This window comes from Oncorhynchus gorbuscha, linkage group LG04, assembly GCF_021184085.1.
Source record: "Oncorhynchus gorbuscha isolate QuinsamMale2020 ecotype Even-year linkage group LG04, OgorEven_v1.0, whole genome shotgun sequence".
Taxonomy (NCBI): Eukaryota; Metazoa; Chordata; class Actinopteri; order Salmoniformes; family Salmonidae; genus Oncorhynchus; species Oncorhynchus gorbuscha.
The window spans coordinates 14,958,555-14,982,396 of NC_060176.1; the positions used below are offsets into that span (position 1 = coordinate 14,958,555).

Below are 23,842 nucleotides of genomic sequence, written 5' to 3' on the forward strand. Positions count from 1 at the left end.
CTGATCAGGGTAGCCCACCTTGCACTTCCTCATCGTGGATTCTACTTTGATGTGCGTGTGCAGGAAACAATGAGATATTTATTTATTAAATCAGGTTCCTTGCCACATCTGTCTATAAATAATCCAAATAAGTTGTCAAAAGAAAATGGGACAGGAAAGGCAGATTTTGTTAAAGATCTGTACACCAGTAGCAAGATGTTTGCAACACTTCTCGAAAAGGAAAACAGCATAAACCTGTTCTAAATTCCTGGGAACAAGAAGTAGATGGAGAAAAGAGTGACATCCATCATGCAAACACTGCTTTTCAAACAGCTCTCAACTTCATATACAAGTGTGTTTAACTTCTGCTAGTCGACTTACCCCAAAGCCAATGACGGTGCCAAAAGGTCACCCATGTTATAAAAGCCAGGGTGAATCACAGCAATTGACTGTGGATAGGAAAATCAGGAGTAGGTAGAAAGAGGACCAGAGAGATGAGACCATTAAGCCAGACAGGGGCAGTAAACTACACAAGACGAGGTGAGCCCCAGAAGTAGCAGACTATTCAAGCAGAGGGACAGGTTTAACACCAGGACACCGAGCCTCATCAACATCGCAGGCTTTATGAGCTTCAGCCACGACGGGTGTAGGAGGCGCCTCGGGCCACGACGGGAGTAGGAGGCGCCTCGGGCCACGACGGGAGTAGGAGGCGCCTCGGGCCACGACGGGAGTAGGAGGCGCCTCGGGCCACGACGGGAGTAGGAGGCGCCTCGGGCCACGACGGGAGTAGGAGGCGCCTCGGGCCACGACGGGAGTAGGAGGCGCCTCGGGCCACGACGGGAGTAGGAGGCGCCTCGGGCCACGACGGGAGTAGGAGGCGCCTCGGGCCACGACGGGAGTAGGAGGCGCCTCGGGCCACGACGGGAGTAGGAGGCGCCTCGGGCCACGACGGGAGTAGGAGGCGCCTCGGGCCACGACGGGAGTAGGAGGCGCCTCGGGCCACGACGGGAGTAGGAGGCGCCTCGGGCCACGACGGGAGTAGGAGGCGCCTCGGGCCACGACGGGAGTAGGAGGCGCCTCGGGCCACGACGGGAGTAGGAGGCGCCTCGGGCCACGACGGGAGTAGGAGGCGCCTCGGGCCACGACGGGAGTAGGAGGCGCCTCGGGCCACGACGGGAGTAGGAGGCGCCTCGGGCCACGACGGGAGTAGGAGGCGCCTCGGGCCACGACGGGAGTAGGAGGCGCCTCGGGCCACGACGGGAGTAGGAGGCGCCTCGGGCCACGACGGGAGTAGGAGGCGCCTCGGGCCACGACGGGAGTAGGAGGCGCCTCGGGCCACGACGGGAGTAGGAGGCGCCTCGGGCCACGACGGGAGTAGGAGGCGCCTCGGGCCACGACGGGAGTAGGAGGCGCCTCGGGCCACGACGGGAGTAGGAGGCGCCTCGGGCCACGACGGGAGTAGGAGGCGCCTCGGGCCACGACGGGAGTAGGAGGCGCCTCGGGCCACGGCGCCTCGGGCCACGGGAGTAGGAGGCGCCGGGCCACGACGGGAGTAGGAGGCGCCTCGGGCCACGACGGGAGTAGGAGGCGCCTCGGGCCACGACGGGAGTAGGAGGCGCCTCGGGCCACGACGGGAGTAGGAGGCGCCTCGGGCCACGACGGGAGTAGGAGGCGCCTCGGGCCACGACGGGAGTAGGAGGCGCCTCGGGCCACGACGGGAGTAGGAGGCGCCTCGGGCCACGACGGGAGTAGGAGGCGCCTCGGGCCACGACGGGAGTAGGAGGCGCCTCGGGCAGGCCAGACACAGAGCTTAGGCAAAACACCCAAGGCTGAGAAACAAACTACTGCAGTACACCTCCATTCTCGGAGAGCTCTAGCACACAACAAAAAATATATATATATTCTCGGGCCATTTGGCCATCTATTTAATCCACTTTTAACAGCGAAATTAGAAAAAGGTGCTTGTGTTTTTAACAGAGACATCAGAGGCTCATTACTGTAAAAAGCAGCCAGAGGCCAGAGCTGTGGGGTCCCAGGGGTGGAGGGGAACTCTACAGGGACAATCAAGGGGTCGTAAAACCCCCTCAGCTGCAGCCTGTGATCCCCCTGCCCTCCCTCCCTCCACTTCAATACAACAGCTGCACACACCAGCCCCACACCACAGCTGGGGTATGCCATTCCTCAACAGATCTTGCTCACGCAACCCTCATTTCCTTCACCATCAGTCCAGGGAAGGCAGAATAACTGCTTTGATTAGAGATCTACTACAATTTATTTTGCACAATGACTGGTGATGGATGCCTCACTGCAACAGGAAGATCATTAAATACGACTATTTCAATAGAGAATCTCTGCATGATGATATCATATTTCTGCATGATTGTTTTACCTCCTTTAATGTTAATGCATATTAATGCAGGTGCGATTAAAAGATACTGCACAAACTATGTACTGTTGGCTGAAGATGTGACTGTTCCATGTAGAAAGGTGTAGTCATAGTTCTGTATGGCCTCTGTCCACAGCCTTCTATACAGATAGATAAAGCAGATGAACACATACTAACACTGACCCACATGGTAATGAGATGAGGAGTGTGGAAGGCCTTCAAAATACAAAGGGACGGAGCCCCCCAGCCTTACCCCCCCACACACACCACCCAGGGCGAGTTCAGCACCCTCCCTCCAACTCCCCCAGCACCCCCTCGTAAATGTAAATCGCTGCTCCCCTCATTACCATACTCCAATCATCTCGCACTTCATTCAGCCGAGCAGGCCATACAGAGCACCTCGCTCCCTCACTTTTAGTGCCCATTTGGTCCCCTCTCCTTTGCCTAATGGTCTATTTTAATGAGTAGGGGGGGGGCTGCACACGTTGCATCAACAGCCCATCAAGTCATCAACCTTGCCTGATGCCATTTGGGACCTTGCCTTGTCCACAAAACAAACACCGCTGTAGTCAGCGCTGCTCTAGGTGCGATGTTCAATCTTCCGGGGACACATTGGCTGGGAATTTCTACGTTTGCAGGTTTCATGCCACGTCACCCTGTGAAAGGCCTTTTCCTCCCGGCAGGTTTATGGTTTGGGTCTGAGAGAGTTAAGGTCACGCAGTGCGTCACCAAGCTGATGAGAGACAGAGGATGGGGCATGTTGAAACTACTAGTGAGGTGGCTGATCTGGGTGTCAAGGTAATGCGTTTACAACAGCCTATGCAGATGTCGAAAACACGGGTTTTCCTGTAGCCACGTTGAGGTGGTAGCGTTATAATATCACACAGTGACTGAGTACTCACTAGCAGTGTGAAAGCTAACAGCATGACAGGGTCAACTCTGTCCTCTAACTGGAGCCCACTGCAATTGAGTAAACATGAAAGGCCAAATATATACCATTAGAGGGGGGTACAAATACCAAGAAAAAAAAAGTGCCACACTAGTATTGAGGAAGTTGGCTGCCTTATTCCTCAAGAAGAGTCCCGAGGGCAATGGAAGAGTAATCTAAATGTCTGAGAAGACTCAAATACCAACCACACTGCTGCGGAAAGAAAAAACGTAACTACATTTCAGACTCCATTTCCAGACTCTGAAAACTCTAAAGTGGAGGACAAGAGCTTATAAAAGATGAAGTGTTGTGATTACAGCATGTCCCTCCCCGCTGTAGGTCTGGGGCTGGGCCAGGTATAACCATGTAGAGAAAATAGCGTTGTTTTGTAGAGCAAAAGGTCAGAGTAAAGCACATTAGCTGAGTAGAGTTACTGATCTGACCAATGAGGCTTGGCTAAACTTGGCTCTGGTCAACCGAGTGAGGCCCAAAACTTCTTTCCCCATTTTGGCTCAAAACAGCTTTTTAAGTTTCCAACAAGTTAAGATCCCTTTATGGTGATGGGACAAATCTACTCAGCAGTCATACAGACAGAGACGCCCACACACAGCTCACAGTATGCTGAAAACAGTCTGAGTAAGTGTCTGTCTGGATTCCTTATTCCCTTATGGCCAACACATAGTTAATGGCTTACTAGTAATCACAGTAAAAACAAAGCCATTGGACATTTCACAGTGAGATTACTGATTAGTCTGCACTCTGCGTCTCGCAGCATAAACAACATTCCTGATGATTGGTAAGAAATACAGTAGGAATACAGGCCCCTAATCACAAATGGATGCCCTGTGAATAGAGGTGGGGTCTAGTCTTGAAAATTTAGAGGCCTAACATCTGTCAACAGAGAAAAGAGACACACAGGACAAGCCTGCCCCAGGGCAGGAAGCCTGGCTTCATGTCCGACCAAGCTCTTCAATTACCGTCAATATCACACAGGGAAAAGAGGGGTCAGTTGGTGTGGAAGAAGGAGCTACAATCTCTTACCGGGCCCTCCAGATACCCACTACTGTCCCTGGTTGGCTGACTGCAACAGAGGTAACCTAACTACCACATGTGAGGGCCGGTCACCAGTCACACTGGCAGGGCAGGCTGATTAAACTCTCCTTAGATTCCGTCAGAAGGAAGAATTACAGGGTTCCCCTTTCCATTAGGACCAATCAGTCACCCACACGTCAGCCGACAAGCCCACACCACTACCAATTACTGACATCATACATCCACTAAACACTACCTAGGAGTCAGTGGGAGGGAAGGTTTATCGTCTGACCTTCCCATAGCCCAGAATAGAATCTGTTCATGGATGCAATGTAAACAAATTATAAAGAAATCAACTAAAAAAGAGAATATTGTCTTGCAACCATTTTGTGTTTGTTTGCTAGCTAGTGATTTCACAATCCTCCCCAGTTATTTTCCCAACATATTTTCCCCAAAGGGATTAAGCAATCTTATTTCATCTCTCTCGCTAGCGAGTTTTCAGAAACCATCGATTGATTTTTTTTTTCAATTGCAACCTTTATTGAGTCAGTCTGAGCTCTAAAGAGGTCTAAGCTGATGTTTACTATGTGGTTCAGATCATTATTTGATAAATCAACACCATTGCCCATGGCATTAGTATAAAACAGACCTTTAAGCAAAAAGCCTTTTAAAGGAAATTGACTCACAGACACTACATTTCCACAGTATGCAGCATACAACAAATCTGGATGTAAACTATTACAGAGAGTCATGGCAGAACGATAAAACCCCGACTAAAAAGGTATCACCTTATAATGTCACCGGAATAATTATCTTACACACAGATCTATCCCATAACCAGGTGCATAATGAATGATCTCTAACTGGAAGACATGAGATCTGGTTGCCTAGCAGGATACAGGCTAACCAGGAAGGAAGCTATTAAAGCTAAATGTGAAATGGATGAAAAAAAGACAGAGGCAAAAAAACAAAGTACTTCTACTCATCATTGCCCCCATCGAAGTCTTGGAGCAACCAGAGAATATAGTGGCTCACTTACAAACAGGAAATGTTTACATTTACTTTACACCCGCCCACTGGGGCCTCAACAACAAACTATCCCAAGTAGAGCTTAATTATTCATAGATTGTCCTCAAAACGGAAGGAAGGAGAGGAACAGTGAAAACCTAAACCCTGGTGGTGCTGCTCATAGGATCGGAGTCCCATTCCTGTCACTGCCTGTTAGTCTTCCCTCAGCCGCACCGTGCAGTTCATAGTTCAAAGTCCCAGCTCACCCACGCTATGATTGGGCGTTCCAGTCAGGAAGCTCCTGTCAGATCATCTGTTCCTGACACAAACACACAGCTCTGCTTTGCAAGCAATGCCACAACACAGCGCATTGAGGAGACGAGAGGGAAGAGTCTGATGGCTAGTTCAAAGAGTTCTGTTAACACCACATTAAATGTACCATGACTTGCCTCTCATCTGCCACAAAGGAAGACCACCACAGAAATAGGTTTGTGGGATGTTTCATTGAAAAGAAACAGAAAAGTATGGAAGACTGTGGTAGTGTTGAGAATGCTAACGTGTCAGAGAGACGAGGGAGGTCATTTTCTGATGAACTCTTTAACCACAAACAAAACAGCAGGCTGAGCATATGGCGAACTTTGAAGGACTCCTCCCCTTAAGCAATGAGATTAAAAGCTGTATGAATAGCAGAGAGATGAGTGAAGCTTTCAGGACAATACAGAGATCTCTACAGACACACACAGGTGTGTGATTCAACCATTTCGCTACACTCACAATAACAGCTGCTAAAAACGTGTATGTGACCAATACAATGTGACCTGATTCGTATGGAGGTTGTGGTCAGCCACTCTCAGTAAGAGAGTAACAGAAAAGACATCTTACCCAGAAAAGTAATACTGTAGTCATTCAGGTAACTGTGTTTAGTCTGTTTGGGTGAGTCATTTCTCTGGAATGGATGACCTGAAACTAAACAGTCAGAGGGGTTTCTATAAGGACCACTGCCTCTGGTACACTAATATTTAGCCTAAATCTCCAGAAGAGGCACTGCATTGTGCAAGTTATATGGGACATAAATGCCATACAACATTCTCAATAATACTCCTATACATAATATGTTTTTAAAGATACAGTTGAAGTCGGAAGTTTACATACACTTAGGTTGGAGTCATTAAAACTCGTTTTCCAAACACTCCACACATTTCTTGTTAACAAACTATAGTTTTGGCAAGTCGGTTAGGACATCTACTTTGTGCATGATGCGAGTAATATTTCCAACAATTGTTTGCAGATAGATTATTTCACTTATAATTCACTGTATCACAATTCCAGTGGGTCAGAAGTTCACATACACTAAGTTGAATGTGCCTTTAAACAGCTTGGAAAATTCCAGAAAATGATGTCATGGCTTTAGAAGCTTCTGATAGGCTAATTGACATACTTTGAATCAATTGGAGGTGTACCTGTGGATGCATTTCAAGGCCTACTTTCAAACCCAGTGCCTCAGCAAAGGACCTTGTGAAGATGCTGGAGAAAACAGGTACAAAAGTATCTATATCCACAGTAAAATGAGTTCTATATTGACATAACCTGAAAGGCCGCTCAGCAAGAAAGAAGCAACTGCTCCAAAACCGTCATAAAAAAGCCAGACTACGGTTTTCAACTGCACATGGGGACAAAGATTGTACTTTTTGGAGAAATGTCCTATAGTCTGATGAAACAAAAATAGAACTGTTTGGCCATAATGATCATCTTTGTGTTTGGAGGAAAAGGGGGAGGCTTGCAAGCCGAAGAACACCATCCCAACCATGAAGCACCGGGGTGGCAGCATCATGTTGTTGGGGTGCTTTACTGCAGGTGGGACTGTTGCACTTCACAAAATAGATAGCTTCAATAGGAATGAAAATTATTTGGATATATTGAAGCAACATCAGTCAGGAAGTTAAAGCTTAGTCGCAAATGGGTCTTCCAAATGGACAATGACCCCAAGCATACTTCCAAAGTTGTGGCAAAATGGCTTAAGGACAACAAAGTCAAGGAATTGGAGTGGCCATCACAAAGCCCTGACCTCAACCCTATAGAAAATGTGTGGGCAGAACTGAAAGCATGTGCGAGCAAGGAGGCCTAAAAACCCTACTCAGTTACACCAGCTCTGTCAGGAGGAATGGGCCAAAAGTCACCCAACTTATTGTGGGAAGCTTGTGGAAGTCTCCCTGAAACGTTTGACCCAACAATTTAAAGGCAATGCTAACTAATACTAATTGAGTGCATGTAAACTTCTGACCCACTGGGAATGTGATGAAAAAAATAAAAGCTGAAATAAATCACTCTACTATTATTCTGACATTTCACATTCTTAAAATAAAGTGGTGATCCTAACTGACTTAAGACAGGGAATTTTTAATAGGATTAAAATGTCAGGAATTGTGAAAAACGGAGTTTAACTGCATTTGGCTAAGGTGTATGTAAACTTCCGACTTCAACTGTAAGTATTTTTTCTGCTCTAGTAAAGTGATATAATTCAATTGGTTCCGAGTACCTCGGAGGCTTGGCAACTTCCAAGTGTAATAAATATTTAAGCCAATTTGGGGTCAGGTATTTTGGCACTAACAGGCAATGTGAGAAAAGTGGTCTAGAGCAGCACTTTCTGCAGTAGATGTTCCCTAATTATTCACTTCGACAAAAAACCCACAAAGACACAAACAAAAGAGGGTAAAAAAAATCCCCAACAACTCACATTGCCATGGTTGACGAAGCCATGTTTACTGGCAATGCGGTCAGCCTCGTCTGGTCCTCCAGCGATGTGGACGGCCCATGTGTTGGTGTAAACCCTCTGACCAAGGGCCATGCCCAGCCCAGACACCAGCAGGACCAGCAATGGTCCCAGCAGCAGCCGTTCAGCCAGCCGTGACCAAAGGCCCATGGAGGAGGAAGGAAGGCCCAGAGCCATAGGGTCCTACAACAGCGAAGTCCCAGAGCTCAGCGTCTTTATGATAGGCCAGGGGACATACAGGGGCGCAGAGAGACGACACAGGACAGTCACTGCACCGGGATCACCTAAGAAGAAAGAGAGTGTTACAACATGTAGCAGAGCTCAGCACAATGAGAAAAACAACTCCTACAACATCTATTCAGAGCTTTGTAATAGTGAGCTGAAGCAGCATGTATTGTCAAAAGGAAGACAATCCTGCCAAGTTTTGCTGACTTGTTACATCGCAACCATGACAACAGCATTACAAAAAGGAAAGCGGAGTGACGTGAAGATGTCAAAATTCACAATGGAACAATACCAGATTAACAACAGACTTGAGTTAAAGGAGTCCAAGGTCCTTTCTTCTTCCTTTCAGGGAAGCTATGACAATTAAACGCGTATTGTATTTGGAATTACAAAAGGCACTTTGAAAGAAAACAATCATTAGTTGAAGGAAACAGAGTCCATTCCAATTTCTATCGCATGAAAATGTTGATTGCAAATAAAGACTGTGTGTGTGGGGGATGGGGGCAGACTTTTCAACAGCCTGTTCACCTGACAAACTAAAAACAAATCCATGACAATTGAAATGTTATTTTCCTCCTACTTTGCTTTTCTCAGCACTGGAGGTGGTGGAGGAGTGGTTGTCTCTTACCAGGCATTATGCAAAGCTTATGGATCAGACATGTACTATTGTACTTCCCCTCTCACTCTCCTTCTGTAAGCCAAGATAGAAGACCTTCACCCAGCAATGACCAAAGGTCACCCAGCAATGACTAGTCTAGGTCTTCATTCATGAGAGAACTTTTCCAAGTAAAATGGCATTGTGAACTGGAATCATGAAAACACTGTCCAACCCCATAGAGATCCATAACCACTAGTTTTAGAGGTGTTCAGAGTGAAACCGATTAATAAATATAGCCCAGCTGACTTCAGAGAATGTGGTTGAGGCTGCTTTGAGGATTCCGTGCTTCCATTACTTCTCCAAAAAGCTACAAAGACCACTGGCCCTACCTGTTCCTCAACCTTCCAAGAAGACTTTTCATCGAACATAACATTTCATTTCCAGCTCGATCTTTCAAAAGGAAATCGGATGATGATGAGTCACGGAGAGAGTCTGAGAGAGGGAGAGTGATGGGGAGATTTCAACTGGTCTTCCCTATGAGGATGAGTGTTAGCCATTGGCAGTCAGTCAGTCAGTCAGTTATGAGACCTCAGCTGGGATGGGGCTCTGGCTGAGGAACCTTGGACGCTCGTAGGCTCAAGCTCCACACAGGAAATTTGAAAGAAGAAAACATGCAAAAAACATGCAAAAGGCTCGGCTCCCCTTTGAAGCGCTTTCGGCAATTGAAACCCAATAAATGCAAATTACAAAGCGTCTGGAAAAAAGACAATGTCTTCAAATGCAGAAACAATGCAGAGAGATAGTGTTGCTTGGCAAGAATATGCTAAATGAGAAGCTGGGTGAAAATTCCTGGAGGATTAAACCCATTAAAGCTTAAAATTGCAGGCAGAGGTAGAAAGAAGCATGGCACAGTTAACATCTCTTCAATACCGATCTAGCTATAGACCTACTGGCCGTTAGTTACAAATAACTATTCTCCAAATAAAACTACTTCTGACTGCGCCTTTCAGACAATTTATAGGGATGAGGAAAAATCCCTACTGACTCATACACTTACTCATAACTAAATGTTTAAGTTTGTACCGTAGCATCCTAACTTCATCACAAATATCATTACATAAAATAAACCAAAGCTTCTTCGTGCCCAAAGATTTATGATCCACTTAGAGAATTCTTTGCAATGCTAAAGACCCAATGCAGAGGTCTAGATTAAGCATAGGTTTAAAACCTGCTAAACCACATGGTCAGGGTGACCATTAGCTTCTGGCAAAACAACTTGTTTATCAAGCTCAGAGACCAAAACATTCCAGTCTAAAAGGCTACAAACAAGACTACATGCTTATCTGAATGAACATTTGATGCATTCCAGGTTATTTCATTCAATGAAAACATTTCAAAGAACTAGTTGAAATACTACTAGTCCCTAGGGTGTGTGAAATCCATTGACAGAGTGGCCATCAAATCCCTGTCCAGTGCTCCAGGCAGTGTGTTCTGTTACAGCTGTTCCAATAGACGCGACAAAACATACCCACCTAACAAGCAGCAACATTTCCACTTCATGTAATGCCTTGTTCTGCTGTTGTACTGGCCAGCAACATCATTGTATTTTATTTTAGAGGGGGAGATTAATCTTTTCATCACTGAACATTTCAAAAACAGCTCTACAAAGAGTACCAGTATGAAAATAGTCAGGTGGGTCAGCTTCAGCTTCCAGAACCGATGTATTATTCTGACAGAACACTTGGCCAAAGCCACCAAATACAATGCCATTTTAACTAGAAATGACAGAAAGTACCACACTGTTACAATAGCAGGAATATGCCCAGATTGACAGCTCAAGAAACAAGGAACAAGAAACTGACATTCCAATGATTCCACAGTGATGATTGACATTTCTAGCTTCAGAGAAAAAAGTTCAGAGAAAAACCTGGCAAAAACAAATGAAAAAAGCCTTAGCTCAGAAATGAGAAACATTTAAACCACATGAAAGCCATTATATCACACTCAGACACACCATTTGGCCCATTGTTCCCTAAATCTCAGTGCATGTGGAACCCTGCAGGGCAAAAGAGCTGCGCTGCTACCACAACTATGAGAGGAGAGGAGTTTGCTCTGCCAACTGTAGCCAATGGTATCAGAGAAGCAAACACAAAGTTAGACAGTGTGTACAGTCAGACCGTTCCTCTGAGATGACCACGAATCAGTCTGATTCTCTATGGTTCATTTATTTATTTGGGCACACCAAAGCTTTTGTGCCCAAAGATTTAGGATACACTTAGAGAATTATTTGCAATGCTAAAGACAGAGCAGAGGTCCAGATTAAGCATTGGCTTAAAACCTGCTGAACCGCATGCTCAGAGTGATAATTCACTTCTGGCAAAACAACTTGTTTGTCGAGCTCAGAGACCAAAACATTCCAGTTTAAGAGGCTACAAAAGAGACACAATACTTAAGAATAAAATGCTGATTAAACTCACTGGGTTCTCTCTAAATGCCCTAAAGAAAACTAGTCTTAACAGCATAACACTTTCAAGGGGAATAAAAGCGGTAAAATATGCAGCTCACCTTTGAGTTTCAGACTATTGTTGTTGTTGTGATTCTGATGCAGTCCGATCTGATGCGGAGGCAGCACACACAGACAGAGGTGTGCACCTTCCCCAAGCCTCCCTTTAACGTTCACAGACATGCATGGCTCAACGTACACCCGCCCCTAGTGACCTCATCTGGGCACTCAACCGTTCAGCCGGAGTTTAATGTCAGTATAAAAACCATACACCGTGGAATAACAAAAGCTCAACTACTTTACTGCTCGCAGGAGAAAGTGGGGAACCAGACATTTTTCTGCCAGTGTTAGCAGAGTAAATGATACCATACATCAAAGTTTGGCAGCAACTATTATAAAACTGCACAAGCGATAACAGATAGATGTGAATCAAAATCAGAAAGAAGTCATACATTTCAACACCCTGCTTGAAATTATCTAAAAAGGGTCACCAAAGGCCAAATGGAAAACATTACATCCTAGGGTGATAATTTCAACAAATGTAAGTCAAACTGCAGATGGTGATTGCCCAGGAGATAACATTGGCAAACCACAGAGCAGTGCCCTAGGTTAGAATCCTTCAGCATTTCCCCCTGCCAGAGGTGTCAGGTCTCCCTACTAGCAATCAAAACATGGCCACTGGCTCAGGAGTTGAGGAATGGCTAAAAACTCAACAAATCTCAAACAGGAACAAACTTTCTCAGGGGACCAGTGGTTATTTGCACTTTCCCCAAAGGCAAATTGGAACTCGGAGAGGACAGCCAAGCTCTGACACACTAACCCAGAGACATGATAGGGGCACTTAAAGGTGCTAATCACTTAATATGTGATGAAGACAATACATTTGTATCACAATCCACAAAGAGTACCCGGATAACATTTACAGCATATTACAATATTCTGTCTTCTTGTCTTGAGCTCCTCGAACACTCCACTCACTGTATGCTGCTTGCAGATAATTAATAAAGGAAAGTGTTTAATTACCATGAACAATTCCTTTATCATATAGAGTAACAAGGCGTTTTCTCCACTGAATATACACTTCTTCAAATCATAAACAAGCAAGCTACAATTAAAATTTTAAAAATCTTTCAAGAGGCCTTTCTTAAAATTGGGCACAACACATTGAATATCTCCTCTTTTGACAGTCATACCAGTGAGTCAACATGCCCAGTTAGGCTATAAAACTTTTGCTCGTAGCTCAAAAAGTTACACAACGTTTCACTAAACCATTCAAGTTTCATTATATGACAACAATTATGGTTCATATCAGAAATGTCTTATTATTGCATGAAAAAAACGGTAACTTACCACAAATGTCCTTGAAAACTGCAAAACGGTTTGACGAAAAACTTCGAATACAATAAATTCCTGAATCGTCTCCCGCTGGTATTTCAGTAAAGTAACACTTTATCGCGTTATCAGCTACAACTACTTGATGCAATGTAGCCTACTGCGATTCTGCGGCGCTACGCGCTCTTTCACCCAATTTATCCCCTGTGTCTAATCCCAGCCTTCTGTTTCTCTGATCGTTCCGAATTGGACCGTAATCGGAATATAATTTCAAATAAACCCACTCCACAGAACAACAACCGGGATCGACGGCGTCAAGTTTCAGCTAACGTTAAGGCCAGGCTCGTAATGCCCTTCTAGCGGACACCGTTACAGCCCGAGTGTCTCTGTAGATAGGGACAAGGCAATACCGATGACAGGCAAAGCACACTCCTCGCACTAACCAACTAGTCTGGCCTCTTCCAGGAACGAAGGCACACCAGTACAAAACTCCCCATGAGCGCCTCAATTATCAGGAAACTTTCCAATGCCTTGGGAGGGTTTATTCTGTAGGTTTACCAGTTCCCGTTTACATTATGCATGATCCCCTGTCTTCTTTGATATACTAATGAATCGAATATACTCTTACAACTACCATACTACATTGTTAATGGCTACAAAATAAATAAAAAATTAACATGATTCCATGAACCCTCTCAAAACAGCTGAGGGGTCCACATCATGTAGCCCCTCAGGAAATACGTCATGGCGACCGAGGGCAAGGGGAAAATGCACAGGATTTGGACACACCTACTGCTCAAGAGTAATATACACAGTAGTATATCGCCATCTGCTGGTATAATCTATAACAATGTATTTTAATGTTTTATTTCACCTTTATTTAACCAAGTAGGCCAGTTGAGAACAAGTTCTCATTTACAACCTTGACCTGGCCAAGATCAAGCAAAGCAGTGCGACACAAACAACAACACAGAGTAACACATGGAATAAACAAACGTACAGTCAATAACGCAATAGAAAAGTATATATACAGTGTGTGCAAATGAAGTAAGATTATGGAGGTAAGGCAATAAATAGGCCGTAGTGGTGAAATAATTACAATTTAGCAAATAAACACTGGAGTGATAGATGTGCAGAAGATGAATGTGCAAGTAGAGATACTGGGGTGCATAGGATTTTTAAAAATACAAAAAACCAATATGGGGATGAGGTAGTTGGACAGGCTATTTACAGATGGGATATGTACAGGTGCAATGATCTGTAAGCTGCTCTGATGCTTAGAGTTAGTGAGGGAGATATAAGTCTCCAGCTTCAGTGAGTTTTGCAATTATTCCTGTCATTGGCAGCAGAGAACTGGAGGAAAGGCGGCCAAAGGAGGATTAGGCTTTGACGGTGACCAGTGAAATATACCTGCTGGAGCACGTGCTACTGGTGGATGTTGCTATGGTGACCAGTGAGCTGAGATAAGGTGGGGCTTTACCTAGCAAAGACATATAGATGACCTGGAGCCAGTGGGTTTGGCGACGGATATGAAGCGAGGGCCAGCCAATGAGAGCATACAGGTCGCAGTGGTGGGTAGTATATGGGGCTTTGGTGACAAAACGGATGGCATTGTGATAGACTGCATCCAATTTGCTGGGTAGAGTGTTGGAGGCTATTTTGTAAATGACATCTCCGAAGTCAAGGATCAGTAGATAGTTAGTTTTACGTGGGTATGTTTGGCAGCATGAGTGATGGACGTTTTGTTCCGAAATATGATATTGTCTGCAGTGTTAAGAATGTTTTTTGGGGGGGGGATGTTTTCATTTCAATGAACATCAGATATGCATCATAATATAGCAATATAGTCTATATGGATTACATTGTGATAACACACCTTTATTCATTATGGTTTAGGTTTTAAATAGTAGGGCCCTCACTCACAGCCCTAAAACAGGCAGTGATGTGCACCACTACAAACAAATTCGTTTTCAAAAGCTCTGAGCTGAGGAGCCTTTCAATAAGAACTCAAACAAAGCAACCCCTTCCACCCCAGCCCACTGCTACCCACCTGGCTCTGTTGGAGTATATTGGTGCTCACTGCCATTTAATGGCTGCAAAAGGATGGAGCGTGTAATCATGCACACGCTGTTGAATAGCCTACCGCGTGGCGTTCAGGTCGCACCATTGGCGCAAACTGTAGCCTAATTATGCCTGTTTATTCAGCCAATCAACGACATTATTTTACTTTTCTATCTGGTCCCTTTCCTTGACTTGTCTGAGCCAAGGCTAAATACAATTGCAACCCTGTTAGTAAATAGATTGAACATGAATTTTAAAGAGTGTACTAATCTTCCACCGAACATTGATCAGTGGTCGACTAAAATAAAAGTTTAGCTAAAACCTTTAGGAATAATACCTCCATCTTGCGGCTGGTTGAATACTAGCAGTGGTTACGTTCAGCGCGCCCCCTGATCGTCAACAGTTGTGTTCTAGAATGACATATTTTTTTATTTGTATTTTTATTATGAACACAACAAATACAACAACAAAAAAAGAAATATACAAACAAGACATAAACCTAACAGACAGGGGTGTTACATATCAAGATTCATTTTACATTCGTTAAATACTTTCATGGTGCATATTGCTTTTTTGTTTTTAAATTTACTGAACATTTCAAAATAATATTTCAATTCTATCTTAAATCATGTGAAGAGGGGTTTGTTCTCTGCCCACTTCCTTTTATGGACAAAGAATCTTCCATGAAAGATAAACAAATTAGCAATGAAAGTTAAATCAGGGTCCATGTCATTAGGTTCAAAATAAAACATAATATCAGACTCTTTCAAATGAACATGAATAGTTGTTTCTTTTCAAATAAAATCATCTAACTCACTCCAAAATCTTCTGACATAAGAGCAGTCCCAAAATAAATGGTCAAGAGTCTCTGGGTTACAATCACAAAATACACATTTGTTATCAATAGCTATTTTAAATCTGTGTATAATAAAGGTAGATTCTATGAATGAGTTTGTATGATACTTTTTCACCTTATTAGATATACAATATTTACCAGACAACAACTAAATTTTGTTCCAGTGCACTTGTCCTAGGGCTGCATTCCAGGACGTTTTAGCAGAGGGAATAGTAACATATTGACATAGTTTCCTTATATACATGTTATTACATTTATAGTTTAAAATGTCAATTCCTTCTAATTGCATTGAGGCTACAAAATCCTCAACAGTTGCACTTGGAGCATTGTTGTATTCTTCTAAAAGAAGAATAGCACCTTTAGGTAGAGCTCTCACAACAATTTGATACTGAATGTTACATTGTGAATGTAACATTGTGTGTTCTAATAAATTCTGGATAATCATATAGTTGTCCATCACTATTCAATAATTGTTTAACCCAAATAATGTTTTGTCAAAATCTTTATTATTCCATATATACCTATGAGGGGAAAAATTGTGTATATACATATATATTTTTACCTTTATTTAACCAGTCAAGTAAGTTAAGAACACATTCTTATTTTCAATGACGGCCTGGGAACAGTGGGTTAACTGCCTGTTCAGGGGCAGAACGACAGATTTGTACCTTGTCAGCTCGGGGGTTTGAACTCGCAACCTTCCGGTTACTAGTCCAACGCTCTAACCACTATGCTACGCTGCCGCCCCAAGGTTCCAAGTTAGAAGAACTTGTTTATGAAAGTTTGCAAGGTTAATATTGATTTTACCCACATCAAAGTTGCATTTGAGTAAGAATTCTAGACCACCAATTTGTTTGAATATTAAATTAGGGATGATATTCCAGATGCAATCCTTATTTCTTAAATAGTTTTGTATCCATTTAATCTTAAATATTATATTAGAGGTTTTAAAATCCAGAGCATTCAACCCTCCCTCACCTTGGGTGCTATATATTACCAATTTTCTTAAATAATGAGGTTTATTCCTCCATATGAAGTTAAATCATTTAGTATCAACCATTTTAGTTACTGACAGAGGAACATCCAAGGCAAGGGAGGTATAAACTCATCTGGACCTTCAGATTTTGATAAAAGTACATGTCCAGATAAAGATCTCTTAATAACCAGGAGTTAAATCTCTATCCAATTTTCTCTACAATAGGAGAGACATTTAAATTGGCCCTTTCTCTCTGATCTTTGCTAACTGTAATACCAAGATATGTAATCACATCTTTTACAGGGATATTACAATACTGAGTTTAAGTCACGTCTTTTCAACGCAAATAATTCACATTTCCTAATATTCAGAGACAAACCTGATACATGTGTGAAGGCATTAATACACTCAATAGCTTTCTTGACTTCATTATGATCTTTTTTTTAAATGCTGGTGTCGTCAGCCAATTGTGAACATTTGATCTTTTTGTCTTGTATCTCAATACCCCTAAAACTATCCTTATTTATATGAAGTGCCATAACTTGTGTGACCAATAAAAATAAGAAAGGAGATATCGGGCATCCTTGTTTGATTCCACGTCTAATGTCGAATTACTATTATTGTAAAGTGTCTTAATTACACTTTGAAAATATTGACCAAAACCAAAAAATTGAAGTCTCAAAAATGAAATAATGTTCAACTTTATCAAATGCCTTGTAAAAGTCTACAAATAAAATGAAGCTTTCTTCCATAATGTGGTCATTGTTGTCTATCAAGTCCAATACTAGTTGAATATTATTACATACATGTCTGCTCTTCATAAAACCAGACTGGGTATCATCAATGATTTGGTCAAGACCTTTTCTAAGTCTTTCTGCAAAGATGGATGCAAGTAGCTTTCCATCATTGTTCATAAATGGGTTTGTTCTCCAATTTTCTAACATCATAGAATCTTTGTTTGGTTTGGGTATTACAGAAATTAGGCCTTGCGTCATAGAAACAGGCAGGACCTCTAAATCAATTGCCTCCTTAAAAACATTAGATATAAATTCAATAATATCCTCCTGAACATATTTATAGAATTCACTGATAATGCCATCATTCCCTGGAGATTTGTTCTCTTTTAACTTGCTGATACATTTTTTTATTTCATTAATAGAAATAATTTAATCAGAAGACTTTTGGAAGTCTTCATCTATGAATTTTGCACAGTCTTTGACAGAGTCTAGAAAGGCAAATATGTCACTAGTAGGACAGGCATTACTGGTATTAAGGTTACCATAGAATTCTGAAACATATTTTGAAATATCTTTGGGGTTTTCATTTTCTTTGCCATCTATATTGAGCTTATTAATAGATGTAAATTCAGAATGATTTCTTTCTAAATTGTAAAAGTATTTTGTATTCTTTTCACCTTCCACCAACCGTCTCCTTCTTGATCTTTAAAATACCCTTTTTGCTCTCTTCATACATTCAGTCCATTTCTAGTTGTAAACAGAATAACTGAGCCTTTCCTTCTTCATCAAGGTCCTCCATAGAGATTAGAGAAAGTATTTCCTTAAGTTTATCTTACCTCAATCTTTTAAGTTCAGCAATTTATTTAGCTCTCTTTGTGGCTGTTTGTCTTATTTCATACTTCATTCATTCCCAATATTTCCCATAAGACTTAAATAGTTGGGCTTTCCTCCAATTGTCTCGTATAATATCTTTGGCATCCATCTTGAAATGATCATCTTCCAACAGTCTACTATTGAGTTTCCAATAACTCCAGATAACTTAAGATCTTATGTTAGCAGATGATTAATAATGGCATATAATTGTATTACTACACAATGCCTACATATTACTGCTGCGTATCTTTATTTTCTAAAAGTTACGTTGTGGAGAAATATGACTGCAACAAAAAAGAGGATCTGAAGATAGTTAAGTCAAAGTTGAATGAAGACAAGACTTCAAAGGGTTTAACAAAAAAGTGTAAATATGTAATTTATAGGTAATTAATGTAATAATAATAAAAAGTTCAATAATGTGCACTAGTCTAGTAGAGACACAGTAGTGAAACAAAATGTCAGTAGTGATTTTGAATAAATAAACAGTAGTAAATGTTTTCAATAGTAATTCTAAAGGGTTTATTTAGGAAATGAAAATGGACCAGGAGCAATTCAGCAGTGACACAACACTACACACACAGATGGCACTGGCAGTAGTAATTCAATAGGGATTGAATAAGCATACAGTAGTAATGTGTAGGCGTTGTGTAGTAATCCAATAGTGAACATGTAGGTGTGGGTATGTGTGGGTATGTGTAGATTTTAAGTAGTAGATACTCAAAAGCTCAGTAGTTGCACAGTAGTCATTAAGGGATAATTGTGTAGTGATTTGAGTAGGAAATATGTAGTGTTCAACAGTAGTGAAACATCCCAATGTATCACTCATTACTACCGTGTCACGCCTTGGTCATTGTATTTTGTGTTTTTGTTATATGTTTGGGTAGGCCAGGGTGTGACATGGGTTTATATGTTGTTTTCGTATTGGGGTTTGTATTATTTGGGATCGCGGCTGATTAGGGGTGTTGTTAGGCTTGGCTGCCTGAGGCGATTCTCAATCAGAGTCAGGTGCTTATCGTTATCTCTGATTGGGAACCGTATTTAGGCAGCCTGAGTTTCGCTTTGTATTTGGTGGGTGATTGTACCTGTCTCTGTGTTGTAGTCACCAGATAGGCTGTAATTAGTTTCATGTTCCGTTCTGTTGTTTTTGTATTTAGTTTCAGTTATTTCATGTACCGTGTTTTTTCATTCATTAAAGTCATGAGTAACCAACACGCTGCATTTCGGTCCGACTCTCTTCTTTCAACAGACGAACGCCGTTACATACCGGTATTTAAATTACTACATAAATTACTACTGGTTTACCACACATTTCAATAGCAATCAAGTAGTAACTCCAGTAGGTTTTGTGTAGATCTTGAGTAGTACTTCAGTAGTACTTCAGGATCAAGGGGACAGCAGCTAGTAACAGTAACACACTCTCCTCTCATGTTTCACAGGGAAAATGGCAAGCAGTTTCTTCAAGCAGTGGTCACCTAGTAAGCGCAACATAGGAGTCCTGTCTCTTAGTGGAGTATGGTCATTTGCTACAGCAGGGTTTTTTTCTGAACAGAGAACATGTCACCACAGGAGCTCAAGTCAGGAGGCTGTACACTGCCAGTTATCCCAGACAGACAGTGACAGATCCCAGTGTCCACAGCCTCCAACACCTATTCATTCGTTAGGGGTGTGCTATCATTGTACCCCCTTTTTGTCTGTACTTATTTCAATAGTGTTTCTACAGTGAAGAGTTCCCTGATTTACGCAAACACAACAACTGCAAGGCCAGTCACCTCATACTGTAACGGCATTCCTCCTCCTCTTCTGAGGAGGAGAAGTGAGAAGAACATGGACGAAAACCGAAACAGTACTGTGTGGCAACAAACACTCACACGGAAACAAACACCCCCAACTCAAAGTGAAACCCAGGCTACCTAGGTATGATTGACAACTAACGACACCTGCGTCTGATTGAGAACCATACTAAATAAAGACAAAACAAAGGAAATAAAGGTCAGAACGTGACAATACCCCCCCCCCCCCCCCAAAGGTGCGGACTCCGGCCGCAAAAACCTGAACCTATAGGGGAGGGACTGGGTGGACATCTGTCCGCGGTGGCGGCTCTGGCGCGGGACGTGGACCCCACTTCACCACAGTTTTTCTCCGCCTCATTGTCCGCCTCCATGGCCTCTTACGAGCGGCGACCCTCACCGCCGACCTCAGACTGGGGACCCTAGAAATGTGTCCCGAATGGACGGAAGACTCCGGCTGCACCGCACAGGCGGGAGACTCCGGCAGCGGCGGACAGGCGGGAGACTCCGGAGGCTCCGGAGTGAAGGGCGATTCTGGCATCGCCTGGCTGACTGACGGCTCTGGCAGCTCCTGGCTGACTGACGGCTCTGGCAGCTCCTGGCTGGCTGACGGCTCTGGAAGCTCCTGGCTGGCTGACGGCTCTGGAAGCTCCTGGCTGACTGATGGCTCTGGCAGCTTCTGGCTGACCTGCGGTTCCTAGCTGACTGGCGGCTCTGGCGGCTCCTGGCTGACTGGCGGCTCTGGCGGCTCCTGGCTGACTGGCAGCTGGCGGTTTCTGTAACGGCATTCCTCCTCCTCTTCTTCTGAGGAGAAGCGAGAAGGATCGGAGGACCAATGCGCAGCGTGGTAAGTCTCCATAACGTTTATTATACGATATAAACTGAACACTATCAAATATAAAACAATAAACGTGAACATGAACGAAAACCGAAACAGTACCATGTGGCAACAAACACTCACACGGAAACAAACACCCCCAACTCAAAAGTGAAACCCAGGCTACCTAGGTATGATTGACAACTAACGACACCTGCCTCTGATTGAGAACCATACTAAGCCGGTTTTCGTTCATGTTCACGTTTATTGTTTTATATTTCAGTGTTCAGTTTATATCTTATAATAAACATAGAATGCCCACCCCGACTCACGCCCTGACCATACTAAATAAAGACAAAACAAAGGAAATAAAGGTCAGAACGTGACACATATCTTCCCTCTATGCCAAGCTGTGTGCCCTTCATAAAGTCTGTTGGCATGGTAGCCAGAGACGAGGAGTCCTATCGGGATGGATGTGTCTTTTCACAGTGAATTGGTGTGCCTACTACCTATCTTGCTGGAACTTCAGTGCATTTTTTAAATCTAATAGCGGTCACCGTGAAATAGATTTACTAAAGCTACTACATATATTGGAGCGTCACCCATTCCTTATAAATGTGTTACAGCTAAAACCTAGATGAAAGGGGATCAACTGCAGTTTTCAATTCTGCCTTGAAGTGAAGGCAAGTGCTCTGCAGACATTATTAATAGCAGAGTTTCCCAATATTCCACCTTTTTGTGTTTAGAGAGGAGAAGTATTGAAAGGAAAGAATAACACAGAAGCCTTTGCTTTGTGATCGCTGTTGGTTACCAAGGTTTAATTTTTTTAAGGCCATGCATTTATACACAATCTCTCCCCACAGACCTGGATGCCAGCAATGTACAGAATGATGGGAATGTCCATGGACATAAGTATAGAAATGTCATTGCATCAACCACCCAGTTGACTAGGTACCAGACCTACATATCTACATTCTGAACTGTTCAAGTGAGCCAGTACTTACCATAGTCTCTTGTCAGATCCGGGCGGGTCAGTTTGATGAGCGCCACATGTCATCGTCACGTGGACGGGCCTGAGCATCTGAGGGCTGAGACTGCTCCCTGGCTGTTTTTGGGCAGAGCGCCGGGAGGTGGAGCTGGTGGTGGACGCCCCCCCCCCCTCTTGACCTGTGCAGGAATGGCCAGGGATTGGCCAGATGCACAGGGCATTTGGTAAGTATAATGGTTTGATAAAAGCACAACTCTAAAACCAAACAATATAAACTATTTTAGAAGCCCTGAAACCTATGGAGATAACCCGTTGGTCTGGAAATGCACAACAACCAGGAGAACTTCCTGTTGTGGATCAACGAGGATGTGTCACGGATTTCCTCCTCTTCTTCCGAAGAGGAGAGGCGAGAAGGATTGGAGGACCAAAATGTGGCGTGTTAGGTGTTCATCATTAATTTTAATAAAGAAACACTGAACACTGAAACACTATACAAAAACAATAAACAAAATAACAACCGTGAAGCTAATGCGAACTGTGCTGAAACAAGCAATCAACATAGACAATCACCCACAAACAAACAGTGCAACCCAGGCTACCTAAGTATGATTCTCAATCAGAGACAACTAATGACACCTGCCTCTGATTGAGAACCATACTAGGCCGAAACATAGAAATCGCCAAATCATAGAAAATCAAACATAGACTGCCCACCCCAACTCACGCCCTGACCATACTAAATAATGAATACAAAACAAAGGAAATAAAGGTCAGAACGTGACACGAGGACCACACCCGGGTCATCTAGATGGAGAAGGGCAGCAACATGAAGAGGGTGTTTGAGAGGTTCTACAGGGGACTGGAGGAGGTGAGCCCAGCAGAATCACTGATTGGATTCATTGCCTTCACCCACATGTTAACTGTGTCTTAAATGACACTTATACCTTTCATGCTTTGTTGTGTCTTTTTATGAGCTGTTGTTGACATCACCACCAGGTGACGAGGCTGAACATGGAGAATGGCTGGGAGTTCATGTGGAGTGAGAGGCTGGGTTACATCCTCACTTGCCCCTCCAACCTGGGCATTGGACTCAGGGCAACCTGCCTCGTCTTAGCAAGGTCTGGCCCTTACCACCTCACTCACCTATGGGTTGACACATGAACAACCATATGAAGAAACTGTGCTAAGGGGATCCCTGTGCTGAGCTGTCCTCAAATTCCAGGATCCTAAATTCTCTGTTTTTCTGTCATTTTTTTTACTGGGATGCTCGTTTTCAGAAGATGCTGGACAACCTGCTTCTGCAGAAGAGAGGTATGGACGGTGTGGACTCCGCAGCTGTGGCACAACCTGTGACATCTCTAACCTGGTCAGACTGGGTGAATCAGAGGTAAGACCTCTGGATCTCTACACCACAGAATAGAATGTAGTGACAGTGACAATCATAATATTCAGCTTTAATAGGCAGTTGTAGAGTAGGGGAAATAATAGGTTATATGTGTTTGCGTGTTCTATGTAGGTCCAGCTTGTTGTATGTAGGTCCAGCTTGTTGTATGTAGGTCCAGCTTGTTGTATGTAGGTCCAGCTTGTTGTATGTAGGTCCAGCTTGTTGTATGTAGGTCCAGCTTGTTCAGAATGCGATTGATTTAGTTAAATACCTGATTGTGTGTGAGAAGAGACTGGAGAGAGATCAGGATATCAGGATATCCGAATCCCTGCACCCATCTCACAGTTCAAGTAGAGAGAGACTGGCCTCGCAGATGCCCGAGTTGCGATTTTACATTCACAAACAATATACTTCAATAAAGCTATATAAATCCAAATCATTAACTGTGGTCCTCCTTTAATTTGAATGTATTCATATATAGCTGAAGAGTTTATAGCTGCTATTCAGGACTTTACCTAGAGAAAAAAGATGACTGCTATAGTGTGTGGTCATCCACACCCCCTCCCAAATTGGGTGCTGTGCCATTTTTTCCCCTTGCATTA

General features: G+C 43.3%; 1 protein-coding gene and 1 pseudogene across 1 annotated transcript in view; one reads left to right on the forward strand and one right to left on the reverse strand.

The window, feature by feature from the left end:
• The window catches only part of furina (furin (paired basic amino acid cleaving enzyme) a), a 104,078-nt gene extending 90,581 nt beyond the window's left edge, over nt 1-13,497 (reverse strand). The window contains 2 exon segments of the mRNA XM_046345899.1: nt 8,068-8,387; nt 12,780-13,497. Coding sequence (XP_046201855.1) covers nt 8,068-8,280 — 213 coding nt within the window. The 5' untranslated portion in view covers nt 8,281-8,387; nt 12,780-13,497.
• Nucleotides 13,498-22,045: 8,548 nt separating this feature from the next.
• Nucleotides 22,046-23,594, forward strand: LOC124033110 (annotated as a pseudogene).
• The last annotated feature ends 248 nt before the right edge of the window (nt 23,595-23,842 follow it).